The 15,188-nt window shown below is 48.5% G+C and overlaps 1 protein-coding gene and 1 long non-coding RNA gene across 5 annotated transcripts in view; one reads left to right on the top strand and one right to left on the bottom strand.

Annotated features, from left to right (window-relative positions):
* LOC138423364 (uncharacterized) overlaps positions 1-1,904 on the bottom strand; it is a 29,137-nt gene extending 27,233 nt beyond the window's left edge. For both annotated transcript variants that reach the window (XR_011250246.1, XR_011250245.1), the window contains exon 1: positions 1,534-1,904. This is a non-coding gene — a long non-coding RNA (uncharacterized lncRNA). The remainder of the gene's footprint in view (positions 1-1,533) is intronic.
* Positions 1-15,188, top strand: part of NTRK3 (neurotrophic receptor tyrosine kinase 3) — a 410,810-nt gene that overhangs the window by 297,983 nt on the left and 97,639 nt on the right. Inside the window, exons 13-14 of one of the 3 annotated variants that reach the window (XM_069559287.1) lie at positions 7,059-7,193; positions 8,969-9,408. The exons of the other annotated variants lie outside the window; for them this stretch is intronic. Coding sequence (XP_069415388.1) covers positions 7,059-7,193; positions 8,969-9,087 — 254 coding nt within the window. The 3' untranslated portion in view covers positions 9,088-9,408. Of the gene's footprint in view, positions 1-7,058; positions 7,194-8,968; positions 9,409-15,188 lie in introns of those variants that run through there. 3 annotated transcript variants of the gene reach the window in all.

Raw genomic sequence — 15,188 nt, 5'->3', positions numbered from 1 at the left:
GATCACACACATACTATTATTATATAGGTAATATATATCCACACATACACACATAAGGTACATAATACACACACACAACACAATGAAGGAAGCATAGGAAGAGACAGTTCATAAAACAGGAAACTCCAGTTGAGATGATGGAAACCTCAGCAGTAATTAGGAAACGCACCTTAAAGCTATAGGAAGGTAAGACCTACCACGCATCAGTGAATATCAGATATGGAGATATGCGATAAGAAGTTCATTCATTTAGTGATCACAGAAATGAGTTGGTACCATCACTCTGGGGAGATATTTAGCAATACAGTGAAGGATTTCTATACATGATAGAGATAGCCTCTAAAGCCCTTCTTCTCAAACATTTTTTTTTGTGCATAGAAGTCACCTGAAGAGCTTGTTAACATGAAGATGTTGATGCACTGGAGTCTGAAAGCCTCCATTTCTACTAAACTCCCAGCTGATGCTGAAACTGGTTCACATGCCCAGCCCTTGAGTAAAAGCCTCTAGAGCAGAGGTCAGCAGACCTGGCCCCTATCTGTTTTTGCCGGCGACGTTTTAGTTGGAACATGTTTGTTTGTTTCCGTGTTGTCTGTGGCGGCTTTCGGACTGCAATGGCAGAATTTAGTAGCAGTGAAAGATGACTGTATGAAGCGTAGAAATCCTAAAATAGTATTCATTATCTGGCCCTTCGCAGGGAAAGTTTGCCAACTACTGCTCTAGAGAAACTCTCCCATGTGCATGGAAAGAGACTCGTGTAATAATATTTATTGCACCTTTTTTTTGAATTATGACAGAATGGAAATAAATGTCAGTTGGTAGAACCGGCAAAAAATTTGTAGCATGTTCACATGCTGAACTCCATTAGTTACAATTAGTGAATAAGAATTACATGTTCAAACATGGATAAATCTAGAAGACATCCCTTGTTTTAAGATGTAAACTTGGGCAGTTTTCTTAACAGATCTATACCTCTGCAGCCAGATTATTAAAAGATGCCTGGAAATGAGCCTCATCTATCTCAGGGCAGTGGTTACCTCTGGTTGAGGGAGTAGATGAGGAACAGGATGATGGATGGATTCATATGGGCTGATAGCAATAGGTGTAATGTGATCTATCTCTCTCAAAAATTTGAAAAGAATATATCGAAGTATAATAAATTGTTAATATTCGGTGGTGGGTATCCAGTTTTGATCTTCTCTATACTTTCTTACTTCAGATATTCCAAACATTTGAAAAGAATGGAAAGAATCAAAAAGGGGGAAATGTGCTGAATATAAAGTATTTGGGGACTTCCCTGGTGGTCCAGTGGTTAAGAATTCAACTGCCAAAACAGGGGATGTGGGTTGGATCCCTGATGTGGGAGCTAAGATCCCACATGCCTTGGGGCAACTAAGCCTGCAGGCCAAAGCTAGAGAGAAGCCCCTCCCCTCTAACCCCACTCCCACCCCACATGCCAAAAGAAAAAGAAGAAAATAAAGGCAAGTATTTTGAAATGCAGGGAGGGAGATGAAAATAAAGAAACGCTATTCATACCTGAGGTTCTCGCTCCTCTCAGTTAAGCAAGAGATGTTCCCGTATGATAAATTGTCCCTTATATGGTTAATTTTGAGAATGGAAAACAGGTTTTGCCAGGTGACTAATTTTACTCCATGGCTTATAAAGTATTTTGATTCTAAAAGGTCACTTCACCAGCGTCCTGGAGTGGAAGAAACTTCGCTTTCTCTGGGACTCGCATTTCACTTCTTTGAGCCAAGCTCAGCTTATTGTTGGGACAATAGTAATGCCAAGGGCGAAGCCCCCAGGCATATCCTCCTCCTTTTGAGTTTGAGCTTTGCAGTGTTCCTCCAGGGAGAGTCAGGAGAGCCTTCAAGATTCCTTCAGGGAAGTGCCTTTTGCTTTTGTCTGAGAATCTCAGTGTTCCTCACCCTTTTATCTCACCCAGGCATGGATGCCCTCCCACTGTGACTTCCCCTGGCACGATTCCCTGAGCTGATTCACAGTTACATTCAGCCGCAACCCCCTCGCTTAGAGCATCTGCACACAGCTGGAACCAGACTTTGCACGTGGGCCAGGGCGGTCTCACCATTGATTTTCCCTGCAGTATTGAGGCAACTTTACAGGAAGAGGTGCTGTGTGCTGAAGTTGGGGATCTCAGTTCAATACTCATAGCCATGAAATATACAAGAGGGACATTTCAGTTCCAAGTACATTTCAGTATGCTAAAGAAACCTTTGTAGCTTGTTTGTTGCTGCAGGGATGTGGGAATACTTTGGGTCAAATCATACCCCATGAAATTTAACAGCTGCATTAAAAAGTCTTGCTAGCTGGCCCTTGACAACCTTTGGTCAAGTGTCTTTTATGTGCCAAGCAAAGTGGAAGCATTGCCAACTGATAATGCAAATACTCCAATACCCTCTTCTTCCCTAAAAGCAGCATTGTATGTAGTCCGTAGAATATTTTCTTCCTGGGAGCTCAGTTTCTGAACCCAGTGTCCTCTTACCCATAGAGTTCAACTCCTGAACTAGCTCCTCTTTCTGAGATAAGTTTGTCCTTCTGATTTCCAGCCTCTTCTTTATCATTTTTAACCATAACCAGTGAAAAGTGCAAATGTTAGTTGCTCAGTTGTGTCCGACTCTTTGGGACATCATGGACTGTAGCCCTCCAGGCTCCTCTGTCCATGGAATGCTACAAGCAGGAACACTGGAGTGGGTAGCCATTCCCTTCTCCAGGGGATCTTCCTGACCCAGGGCTTGAATCCAGGTGTCCTGCATCGCAGGCAGATTCTTTACCATCTAAACCACTGGGGAAGCCCAACTATCCCAAGAGGGAGCATACATTTGGTTATCATAGGGACAGTCAGTGAGGCTCGCTGACATGGCATTTCCTGGTCCTTAATGCACAGCCCATTACCTAGTGCTGGCTTTACGTTTATTATAAAGTTCTAAACTCAAATGCTAAGACAAAGCATTCAGGGATTATAAAGAAATGATGGGACCAGGTGGAGGTAATAGGGAGTGGAGGGATATATGGCAAATTAGAGAACACACACCCTGCGTAAACTAAGCGGCCGCTGCTTTACACTAGCTGATGACCATTTTGCCGAAAGGCTGGCCCGGCACTGACAGAACTGGATATTCAAGGGAATCTAGAAATAGGGACATTTTAAATGTGAATCCCCCAGCTTTTAGATGTTGCAAGCTGATTCAAAAAATTGTTTAAACTATGCTAAAAAAAAGATGCAACGTAAAGCCACAGATGGCCCATAGGTTGGGTTTGCAACCTCAGAATAACAGAGGAAATGATCTGAGCGATTTAAGCAAGTTAGTTTGCGGCCAGCAAGTCTAGGCCTTTGGGTCTCACCTCCCTGGCTCAGTGCCACCAGCCTTTTGTTGAATCTGATGGGAGGAGAGGAAAGACCTTAGACTGAGAAAAGCAACAGCCGCACCAAGAGGCAAAGATGAAGAACCACGTAACCAGAGTCACATCCTGGGGCCATTAGGACCCTTTGATAACCTTCTTCCCATGACCTTCCAGAGTCCACTGCAAAGACAGCAAACGAAGCAGGCGGCATTATGAGGGACATTTTCTTTACCATAATGTGCCCTTTCCTGTCACTTTTTGTTCACATAGTGACCCAAGGAGAGGGTGCCAGGGAGAGAGTTCTTCTGGGCTCCGTACCTTCCAGGAGGGTTCTGACTGTACACACTTGCTCTAGGTGTGACTGTGTTCTGAGTAATTGCTCTTCTCTCCAAATTCATGATTCTCTGTCATCAGGTTTACTTTGCATCCTTCTTAAGCGGAACTCCCAGAAGTAACACGGAATGAAGGGGTCAGTGTCTGGATAGGGCTTGGGATTCTTTACTTGGAAGGTCCCAGGACAAACAAAGTGGTAGGTGTGGTTGGCTACCGAAGTTCAGAAGATGGTACAGAAGGTGAGGCGGCCTGGGCATCAGCTGGCACAGGGATGTTCAGTTCTCTGGCTAGGGAAGCCATTAGTGAGGAGAGAACACTCCAGCCCTCCAGACAGGCCTTGCAGAAGGAGCCAGAGGCAGAGCCCTGCTTTCCCTGGAGAATGTCCCCATCACTACGGCCTTGACCTCCATTTCTGCCTCCATTTCCCAAATATCAATTTGCAACAAATAGAATCCGTATTGCAAACTATTTAATGACAAGGAGTTTAAGGTTATAAAGAACTTAGGATATTCAGTATTAGACTCTGCCACAAAGTGAACTTGGGTTGTTTTTTTTCTTTTTAATGTATATTACTGAGCCTCAGTTTTCCCACATGTAACCCTGGGAGTCTCCAGGCAAGAACACTGGAGTGGGATGCCATTTCCTTCTCCAATGCATGAAAGTAAAAAGTGAAAGTGAAGTTGCTCAGTCGTGTCCGACTCTTAGTGACCCCATGGACTGCAGCCTACCAGGCTCCTCCATCCATGGATTTTTCAGGCAAGAGTACTGGAGTGGGGTACTATTGCCTTCCCCAGATTTAATAATATCAACTTTTAAAAGGTATTGGAGGGACTTCCCTGGTGATCTAGTGGTTAGGACTCTGAGCTTTCACTGCCAGGGCCTGGGTCTAAGCTGTGGTTGGGGAACTAAGATCCTGCAAGCCACATGGTGTGGTCAAAAAAAAAAATTAAAAATAAAATAAAAGATAGTGTTGTTGCTGTTGTCGTTCAGTTGCTGAGTCGTGTCTGACTCAGCACACCAGGCTTCCCTGTCCTTCACTGTCTCCTGGAGTTTGCTCAAACTTATGTCCATTGAGTCGATGATGCTGTCCAACCATCTCATCCTCTGTCGCCCCCTTCTCCTGCCCTCAATCTTTCCCAGCATCAGGGTCTTTTTCAGTGAGTTGGCTCTCCTGCATTGCAGGCAGATTCTTCACTGTCTGAGCCACTAAGATACTGGAGATGCTGAATCACCTGTAAGCAGTGCCTGATGCTGTCACTAAGTTATATAGATCTTTGGATTCCAGGGTGATCAGTGATATATTGAATGGTAGGATTGTTACAGACAGGTATTACCTGAGGCTCCCTTCATGTCTTCCCACCCCTTGAGGAACCATGCGGAGGCTGTGACTAGAATGCCCCATGCCTGGGGTGAGGCACCCATCTGGCTCCCCACCCTGACATCTATGCTGGGACCCTGCTCCTCTCACTGTCTCTCTGGACAAGCGTCTTCGTTGCTCTGTGCGTCTGATTCCCTGTAGTTAAGCCATCCATGACCTCAGTGCCAGAACGCCTGTGTATTTCAACCTCCTCCATCTCACAGCCAAGGATGTGTAAGTTCTAAGCATTTCCGCGACATAGCAACGTGAAGATGAGGAATGAATATATTTCAAGAGGAAATGTTGGGGAATAATCCAGCAGAGCTCCGCTTGGTATTGGGCCTTTTATCAAGGCCATAACCCAAACCCACCTTATAGTGTTTGGGAATAAAATGACCATGTCAGATAGCAAAAGGAAGAAGCAGGGACAGAAGGGGAAGCCTTGAGAATCCAATCGGATGAAGAGTGTGTAGGCAGAAGATGCGAGGCGGTTCTCACGGGCAGGTGTTTGGAAGGCTGCTAGCACTAGACTCCCCAGGCCAGAGCATAAGAATGGGGCTGGGGTGAACCAGAGAGCGTGAGATGAATGGGATCTTCAAGACTGTCAAGAAAACAGAGAAGTGTGAAGGTCTAGGTGTAGGCCATCTTTTGTGTGGCGCAACCATAGCAGCCAGTCCTTGTCTTGCTGCAGCGAATAGTAAAGAACTTGCCCCTGAGGATGCAACCTGCTTTCAGCCCCAGGGGATTGGCTCAGGAAGCTTTCATCACATTGTCTGGGTGCTCGGTTTCCCTCCCTTCCCCAAAACAACCCCAGAGTCTCTGGTTCACATCTCAGGAAAACACACACCTAGACTGTCCCCGAAGACCAGGCTCTGTTCTGAGCTACAGAGGGCCTACGAGAAACTTTGTGCTGGATGACTCTGGGAAACGCTGTCTGCAGTTGGAGGAAAAGGTTAGACGTGGGGGTCCGTGGGCCATGGGTGGGTGAGGCTCTCTTCAGAGGTGTGTCTGCCCACTGTAGCCTTCCCTCCACCCGCCTGGCTCTCTCCGTCTGTGTCCATGGTGGTCCTGGTCTCCCTGCCTCACCCCCACCTCCCACAGCATATGCCTTTTCCTTCCTGCTCTGGGGTTGTTCTGAGTGAAAGAGGGAACAACGGGAGATTTTGGATCGGTGCCTCTTATGCTATCAGGCTTCAGCATTTAGAATCTTGGAAAGGCTCCACCTGGGAGAGAGTTCCAGAGAAAACAAACTTCAGATCCTGGCTCATATGGGAAAAGGCTCATGTTCACGGAGGCAGCTTCAGGGACCTTGGCAAAGGCTTAGGCAGGCTTGGCCCCTGCCTTTAATGGATCTGACATGGAGTCTTCCAGGGCCTGCGTTGCTACGTGGCTTCTAAGGGAGATTACACTCTCAAGCTATAATGACACCTCTTTCATAGAAGAGTTTTCAGGTCTCTAAGGAGACCAGCAATTTTTGTTGTTTTGACCATTGTGCCCTGAGACGGCCAAACTCCCCATCTCTTCTGCTCTTCATTCCCCTTTGCCAAGTTGTTTCCCTCTTGGAGAGCAGATGAACTTCTTTTATAGCGGGGATAGGCCCAAAAGGGGTTCTCAAGACCAGTAGGATCATCCGTCAAGTCATAGAAGTCATCCTTCCACCCCCAGAAATGACATCCAGAAAAGCAGTGATGGGCATAAGTTCAGGGTTCCCTGGCCCAAGAAGAGGGATGGGAGTAAGCATGGTAGGGAAAGGTTGGACAGAGTTTAGGGTGATTCCCTCGAGCAGTTCCTTCATGCCACTGAATGATACTCAGAAGACCATGTATCTAGATTTTGTAGCTAAAATAAGGCAGGTGCCCCTTCAGTTAAAGCAGTGTGAGCACAGGAGCTGGGAACACCTGGATTTCTATTTCTGGCCCTGTGCACTGAAGAAAACCACTTCCCCTTGTCTTTGCACTTGGGGCTCAATACTGACCACTAATTTCCCCGTGTCTGCCTCTTCTGCCAGGGGTCTTTTCAAACATAGACAATCATGGGATATTAAACTTGAAGGACAATAGAGACCATCTAGTCCCATCAACTCACTATATATATGAGGAACCCGAGGTCCAGAGTGGGGAAGTGTCTTACCCAAGGTCACATGGTGAGTTACCTCTTTCGACATGCTTGTATGCAGTACAGACTCCCCTCCACCCCTCACCAATTTTGATTCTTAAGATCTTAAGACCTCATGATGTCTTCATAGGTCCCTGAGGACTGGGGGAATGACTAGGTGCCTGATGTGGGTTGGTACTAAAATCCCTTAGGTGAGGGGGATTTTCCAGGCCAGGATACTTCACAGGGCCTGGATGAGGAATCTTGGAGAAAGGAGAGAGGGACTATGGCTTGGAGAGAAGCAAGGGTGTCAGAGACCCTCTAAGCAGACTGCCCAGACCCATGGCCTCTGCCACAGCCCCATGAGAGCCCTTGTCCTGGGTTAGCACAGTGATGTTATCACACAAACATCTCACGTTGAGACTGAGTCTCCCTCTAAACACGGCATTATCAGCGAGGAACTTCTCCTCTGTCTCCACAATCGGACGCCAATGCCTGCAGTAGGAGGGCACCCAGCATCCAAGATGACTCAACTCTGTTTTCATTGCAATATGTCCTGAGAATGAGGAGGGGAAAGTCTCAGTGCAACCAACCCAATCTCTCCCCATCACCTCCAACTGCCCATCACACCCTCCACATGGCTGCACACAGCTCTCCTAAAAAGATAGGCTTACTCCTGTCTTGTCTGCATGTGCAGCTAAACAAACACACGCCCATTACAGACATGATTTTAATGTGAGATTGGTTGAAAAACCTCCTTCTGGACATTTGATCAATATTACCCACACCTCTGGATATCCAACTTCCGTCCATGGCAGTGTGGGCTAGAGACGAGCTGAGCCAGCATGGAAGTCCTCCTTGCCTGAGGCTGCTCATGGCTTGGTGATCACCAGTGCCACCCCTCCGAGGTTTTTCCATCCCCTGTAAGATTTGGAGGGGTTCCCAGGTGGCACTAGTGGTAAGGAACCCACCTGCCAATGCAGGAGACATAAGAGACATGGGTTCAATCCCGGGGTCAGGAAGATCCCCTGGAGGAGGGCATGGCAACCCACTCCAGTACTCTTGCCTGGAGAATCTCATGGACAGGGGAGCCTAGTGAGCTATAGTCCATGGGATCGTAAAGAGTCAGACACGACTGAAGCACATAACACGGAATTATGGGGAGGCAGAGTGATCAGCCATCATTTCACTGAATGGGTGACATGGGAGGACAAAATGAACAAGAAGGTATTTCTAGTCTTGGAAGTACAACAGCCCCAGCCTGGTGCAGTCAAAAGTGGTCCACATCATGCCTACTAGGATTAGAAGTAGCTCACTAGAATCCCTCAAGAATGTCTGGAGAGCATTTTCCTCTGACCCTTTTGCTCCCCAGGGACCCTGGCAATTATGCCCCCTCCCCACTTCCCTCCCAGGCCCATCATCAAGGCCTCCTCCTACTTAGATGAGGTTGCTCCTCCTCTTCCAGGACAATCCAAGGCCATGCCCCCAAATGTTTCGCTCCCATCACTTCCTCAGTTCAGTGGAGGCTGCAGCAAAAGTGGAGTGTTTCCAGTTTCTCTGGCCATGCTTGGTTTTAAGTTAATCCCCTCCTCCTACCCTTCCCTTTTGCTGAGAATTCATTTGGCTGTTCCCACTATATCTGTATCCGTATCTCCAGTTGTCCCCTGTCCCCCCCCACACGCCCCCACCCCGCCCCCACCCCGCCCCCACCTTTCGAGCTCCCACTCTGTTTCCCCTTCTAGTTTTGATCTTCTTTGGGGGTTTGGTTTTTACTTTATTTTGCTTTTTTCTGTTTTTCTGTTTTTTTGTTTTTGTTTTTTATAGGTTTCAGAGAAATTATGTTGAATCCAATAAGCCTTCCCGGACATTCCAAGCCTCTTAACCATGGCATCTATGTTGAGGATGTCAATGTCTATTTCAGCAAAGGACGTCATGGCTTTTAAAGACTCCTTTTAAGCCTCCCTGTTTTGATGTCTCCTTGGTAGGCTGGGCCCTCTGAGAGGTTGGAAGCTCTAGGCATTGTTCCGTTTGGAGCCGGGGATGCTAACTAAAAACCACATGAGCCAATGGTGCCCCCCGCATCCTTTATCGCCACCAAGATGGGTGTGTCCCCGCCCCCCCATCCACCACTGGCAGGGTTGCCCTTCTCCTCCAGTCATCACTGTGCTCCCTTTTTTCCTGGCCTCCAAGGCAGCTCCTGCCATCATCTTTAGAGCCAATACAGAGAATTAAAAACCTGTGCACCAGGAACCATCTTTTAAACATACTAGCAGTCTCTTGCTTTCCAAAAACAACCCAACCACCACGAGAAAGCCTGATGAAGTCCAGCCGTGCTCCGGCCTCACTTTCTCTGCTGGAAGTATGGGGTCTCCTTGGCCACCCTCTTAGTGACCTCGTCGCCCTGCAGCCTCCCGTGGGGAAGAACATCTAAGGAGAGGTGGAGACGGCGCGGTGAGAGGAGGGGGAGCCAGGCCCACGTGTTGGCACCAGATTAGGTCTCAGAGGAAAGAATGGACACCAATCATTTTCTATATATATACATATATATATATATATATATATTTTTTTTTTTTTTTGGTGGAGAAAACCGTGTCTTTTTGGGGACACACTTTCCCCCTACTTCCTCTTCTCTCTGCAACGGCTCAGTGAGTGGTGTTAGAAAACCCCTTGGAGAAGGGGATTTCTCCAGGGCTTCTTCTTGGCCCCTAGACCTACAGTTCCCACGAGCTCTGGCTGCAGGAGGTCTTGCCTGAGAACCGGGCATCCTGCTAGGACCACAAGGGACCACAAGGGAACCAGGGACCAAGGCCCTTCCTGCTGGCCTGTGATTCCAGCATTGGCGCTCTTCCCCCACTTTTACTTGTTCTTGACTCTGAGAACTTTCAGCACCCAATGGAATCACCATTTCAAGGCCAAGATGAACTGAAGGGGAAGAGACGTAAAAATTGGCTTCCTCCAGCCCCTCTCACGGCACCAGTGGAAGTGTCATCCTGTCCTCTGGTCAACATATGTGTTTACTTTGCTTGCTTTGACTCATGCCTTACTCCATGGCCACCCTCTCCCAAAGAGGAGGGATTTGTTTCCCCCACTTTCACCTTGACCCACAGTGGAGGGGAGGGTGGAGGGAATGCCTTTACCCCAGCTTCCATAGGAAAAGCATGGATGTAGGGCCTGGAAGTCCCTGGATTTGCTGCCATATTGGCTTAGTAGATTTCGGGGGCACGGCTTACTTCCTCCCACCCCTGGTACTTCCACTGTGGGGGCTCAGCACAGGCTGCCCCCTTGAGGGTGGAGCACGGAAGAAGAAAGGGCCAGCCATGGGGAGCTTGGAGGGCAAAACGGTGGTGGTTTTAACCCACTAAGTTTGGGAGTGAGGATGCACAGTGATAGATAGCAGATTCTCTGCCTTGGGAGAGTTCCCTGGGGGTTAGGATTCCCTCTTAGGGTTTTAGGTTCCAAGTCCTGTGGATGGGGGTTCTTCAGGTCAGGTTCCCAGCCTGGTTCTGGAGACGCCCTCTGTGGGTTTTAAAAATACAGAGCTTTCCAAATTCTTGCCCAGTGTCTGGGGTGGCCTCCCGGGCGCCTGAATGTCCAGAGTATCACATGGGGGTTCAAGTTGTCTCCAGGACCTTGAAGGATGTGCTTATTCAGCCCCTCCCAGCTCCCCACCACCCCGCTCCCCACCACTTCACATCTGGCCAGTCCCCACTGTGTCCTGCCAACTCTTTGGGCCAGGGCCTCTTTCTGAGTGTGGCTTTAAGGAGTAAGCTTGAGGATGATGTTTTTTGATTACTGTAATTCATTACCTCATTTCCAGCCTCCCAGGCTCCATCCATCCCAGCATCCTTTATTCTGCCATTTCCCTCACCTTGTGCTAAGACCATGGGGCGTTCTGTTTCCACAGAGACTTATAGGAGTGTTCAGTGTATAGTTTCTTAATAAACACTTTATTTTCTAATGAAATGACTGAATCAGACCTCTTATTTGGCATTTTTTGCAAAGAATATTAAAGACATTTCAGGCTACCCCTGGTTTTTTTTTTTTTTTTTTTCATTCCTCCCTATTTTACTCTTTTAAAGAAATTTCTTAGCCAATTCCTGTTTGCCAAGGATTTTACAATCTGCTCCATTGGTTGGTTTCACTGAGACCTCTCCAGATACACTCTAAGCCCATACAGTGAAGCATTTCCTCAATCTTACTGAGAAGGCGTTAGAGGCACAGAGAAGCTGATTGGTTCACCCAGAGTCACACAGCGCACAAGGTAGAAGCAAAGTTCAAACCAGACTCCACCAAACACAACGCAGGTGACTGAGACCCTCGCCTCCTTGGCGGCAGGGGACTCTTCTGTTGTCTGAGCAGCCAAGACCTTTGGAGATTCTTTCTTCACAACTGAGGCGTAAGGGGCTCTGGAGTGGGGTCAAGGGATCCTTCATCTTTGGGGCACCAGCAAGCCAGTGTGATTTTTCCTTTGGTTGGAGTGGTTTTATAGCTCCCTGATGAATCTTGGGGAAGAGACCTTGCCCAGAGAAAGATGGGGCTCGGGGTCTGTAGGTCAACCTGCCGATTACTCAGAGACCCCCCACCCGTCCCCATGCACAGCACGTACGTACTCAGGTGGGCCGAGCTCTCATGGCAGGTCCCATGTGGGCTACCAGAGAAAGGGAGGAAGCGAGTCCTGGGGTTCTGTGAGACTGAGATGCTTAGATGAGCCGGGTATGTCTGTCCGCCCTTGGTTCCTGAGCCCTGACACAGCTGTAAGTGTTGAAATGCCTTCTGAGGAGGAAGTGGAAACCCATTCCAATATTCTTGCCGGGAAAACCCCATGGACGGAAGAGAGGAGCTTGGCGTGCTAGCCCACGGTGGACACAAAAAGTCAGACACGCCTTAGCAGCTAAATGATAACAACTCACAAAATGCAAGTCATTATTTCAATGCATGGGTTTTAGTTGTGATGTATTGGATTTTCTTGAGTCAGGATTTGCTTAGCAGTTCCAAGGTAGAATTCAGGGATTGAAGATACATATACACACGTATAACCAGTGTCTAGCACTTGAAAAAAAAAAAAAAGTCTGTATTTTTTTCAACTGTTAGACACTCGTCTAGGTCTTAGGGAAGCACAGACATCATCTAGTCCTAAAAAGCACATAATAAGCTTGAGGGATAGACTAGAAAAGCTGATCATTAATAACCACATATCATAATACATGTCTTAATGACTGCACCAGTAAGTTTTTGTGAAATCAGACAAGAGGCACATAGAATTAATTTTATTTAAGAGGAACAACAGAAGAATCACAGACCATAATTAGGGTTTTAAGCTGGACTTTGAAAGAATAAGGATTTTATAGGACTTTTGAGGAAGTAAGGGTCTGGAAGATGCCCTGGAGAAAGGAACGGCTACCTGCTCCAGTATTCTTGCCTGGAGAATTCCATGGACAGAGAAGCCTGGCCGGCTACAGTCCGTGGGGTCTCGAAGGGTCGGACACGACTGAGCAACTGAGCATGAGTGCAGCTTACAATATCTTCCTTTTAGGAGGAGAGGACTTTGTACGTAGGAGGTTTGGAGCAACAGAGGAGGCTGGGGGCTGGGGAAGGGCTCCTGGGGGGAGGGGGTTGGACCCCTCCCTGGGTCTCAGTAGGCTTTGTTGGAGCTTCTTACTTAGGAAGTAAAGATGAGGCAGGCAAAGTGGGTGGGCGAGCTCAAGGTGGAAGTCCAACACGGATGGATCAGGCTAGGTCGGTGCTTTTCTGCTTATCCTTACGCTCTGACTCTCCTATTGGAGTCTAGTTCTGTTTGAGCCCCCACCCCTCACCTCACCCCAAATGGAAGCTCCTCTTCTGTAGAGTGGCCTGAACAGGGGGTTTGCCCCAGCTTTGCATTCTCCTGTTCGCAAGGGCTCTAAGGTTGGACCAAGGATGTCCCAAGGGCTGAGACCACCTTTGGGCCCATCAGGCTGCATGGATTCCAGGGGCAATTTCATTATTCAGGGTTTCCTTGGTGACCCAGACGGTAAAGAACATGCCCGCAGTGCAGGAGACCCAGGTTTGATCTCTCAGTTGGGAAGATCCCCTGGAGGAGAAATGGAAACCCACTCCAGTATTCTTGCTGGGAGAATCCCATGGACAGAGGAGCCTGGTGGGCTGCAGTTCATGGGGGTCACAGAGTTGGACACGACTGAGCAGCTAACACTTTCACTTAGAGATATTTAAGCTTTGTTTTATCTGGCTGCATAGAGCCAGCCAATGCATGGGAGAAAAAATGATGAGCAGAAACAGGCCCTGGCAAGATGGGAAAGGAAACCACCTATCCACGGGAGGAAGGGCCCGCATCACCCACGTGGAGGGAGAGTGCAGCAGGAGGAAGAAGGAGAGATGAGGGTTTAGGGGTGTGGGGGGCAGGGAGTGAGAGAAGCCTTGTCTGGGGGCTTCTATTTGCCTCTAAAGTGTAAGGCGAGGCCTTGGGGTGCAAGTGGAAACATAGAAGGGTGCCAAGAAGGTTTCAAGCAGCAGAAAAGACCATGGCAGATGTTGGGGAAGCGTGAGAAAGTTCCCAGGAGGCATGAGGACTGGCCGAAGCTGGAGAACCGTGTTGAGTGTGCAGGACTCTGTCTCCTACGCTTTCCTGCTGGGCCCTGAAGTCCCATGGCATCTACCCCAACGTTAGAGGGTCCGGAGTGGTCAGAGCTGGCACAGGGAGGCCTTCAGAACAGAACTCGGCCTGCTAAGGATGCTGGCTTGGACTGGCTTCATCCAGGGAGGCTCAGGGGGACCCGCAAGTCCTGCAGCTCTGTGATCTTCTGGGTTTGGAATCTCACCCACAGGATTTCACAGTGGCTTTTTTGCACTTGAGCTTGCGTTTGGTCATGGGGGACTTTGTGGCAAAGGCTCATCCCAGAAGCCAGTGTGCTTGTTGTGTGCTCTCTGGATCTTCATCTTGGAGGAAAGGAGGAAAGGAAAGGCTCCTCTTCTGAACACTGTTTTCTGAAGCTCAAAGGGTAGAGAACTCACTCTCCTTGAGAAGGTGTAGGACAGTGGGGAGCTCGGCTGTAGGGCTTTTCCAGGGACATGTTCTTTCACTAGCATTGTGTGGTTAGATCCTGAAACTGGCTGCCAACCTCCAAAGAAGGGCTTTCCTAGGGAACATAATAACAATCACGTCAAACTTACGAAGCACCTATTCAGAGCCAGGCCTGTTTGACCCATGGAAGCTGAAGCTCAAGAGTCAGTAATGACCAGGCAGCTGTGAATGGCAGAGCCAAGTCTGACATGGGGTCCCCTTGACCGCCCAGTGCTCTCAGCTGCACCACAGAGCAATCCATCTTCGGCTCCAGGAAAGCTGAAGTCCTGAGGGCTCCACAATCATAGGTTCCCCCTACCTCCTTGAAGGATGAAGTCCTTCAAGGGTCTTTAAAGCTAGATGCCATCCCTATCATCCTTCTGGAAACAGACAAGCACGGTGATTTTGAAAGACTCCCCAGAAAAGAGCATCCGCCCTGCTCTACCTTCACCCATTCTAGTATTTGGTGACCCTGGTTGCCTGAAAGTGTGGTTGTTCTTAGATCTGAGTTGAATCATCTTGTTTCCAGTTGGTGAGATTTCCAAACAGACAAGGGTGCCATCTTTGATGTTGAGAAGGACTTGTCAGCTGAGACACATCTGGTCCTGAAGCTGCTAGCTGAGGCTGCCCAGGTCTGGGCAATGTGAGCAGCTTCAGACTGGAAGGTTGTGGAAGGAAGAGCCTTGCTTGACTTCTGCACCCCCACCTGAATATTCTCCACCCTTCCCCAAAGACCTCCTGACACGTGGATACTCTGCTGTGACCTTGCCACTCAGGGAGACAACAGATGCCAGGCATCTTCAGTTTGGAAAGCAAGAAGCTGGGCTCTGCACTGGCCTGTCTCTCCTTTCTTACTTGGGAATTCCTTTCTTTAGCCAAGCTTCCAGCCACCACATCCTCCTTGGCCCCAGCCGCAGGCATGTCCTCAGCCTAGTACAGAGTCAGTGACACTTTCCTGGCTCCACTCAGCTCCTGCAAGGCCAGCCC

The sequence above is a fragment of the Ovis canadensis genome, chromosome 18, assembly GCF_042477335.2.
Source record: "Ovis canadensis isolate MfBH-ARS-UI-01 breed Bighorn chromosome 18, ARS-UI_OviCan_v2, whole genome shotgun sequence".
NCBI lineage: Eukaryota > Metazoa > Chordata > Mammalia > Artiodactyla > Bovidae > Ovis > Ovis canadensis.
Note: the sequence above shows the minus strand (reverse complement) of the source record. Positions and strands in the feature narration are given on the sequence as shown.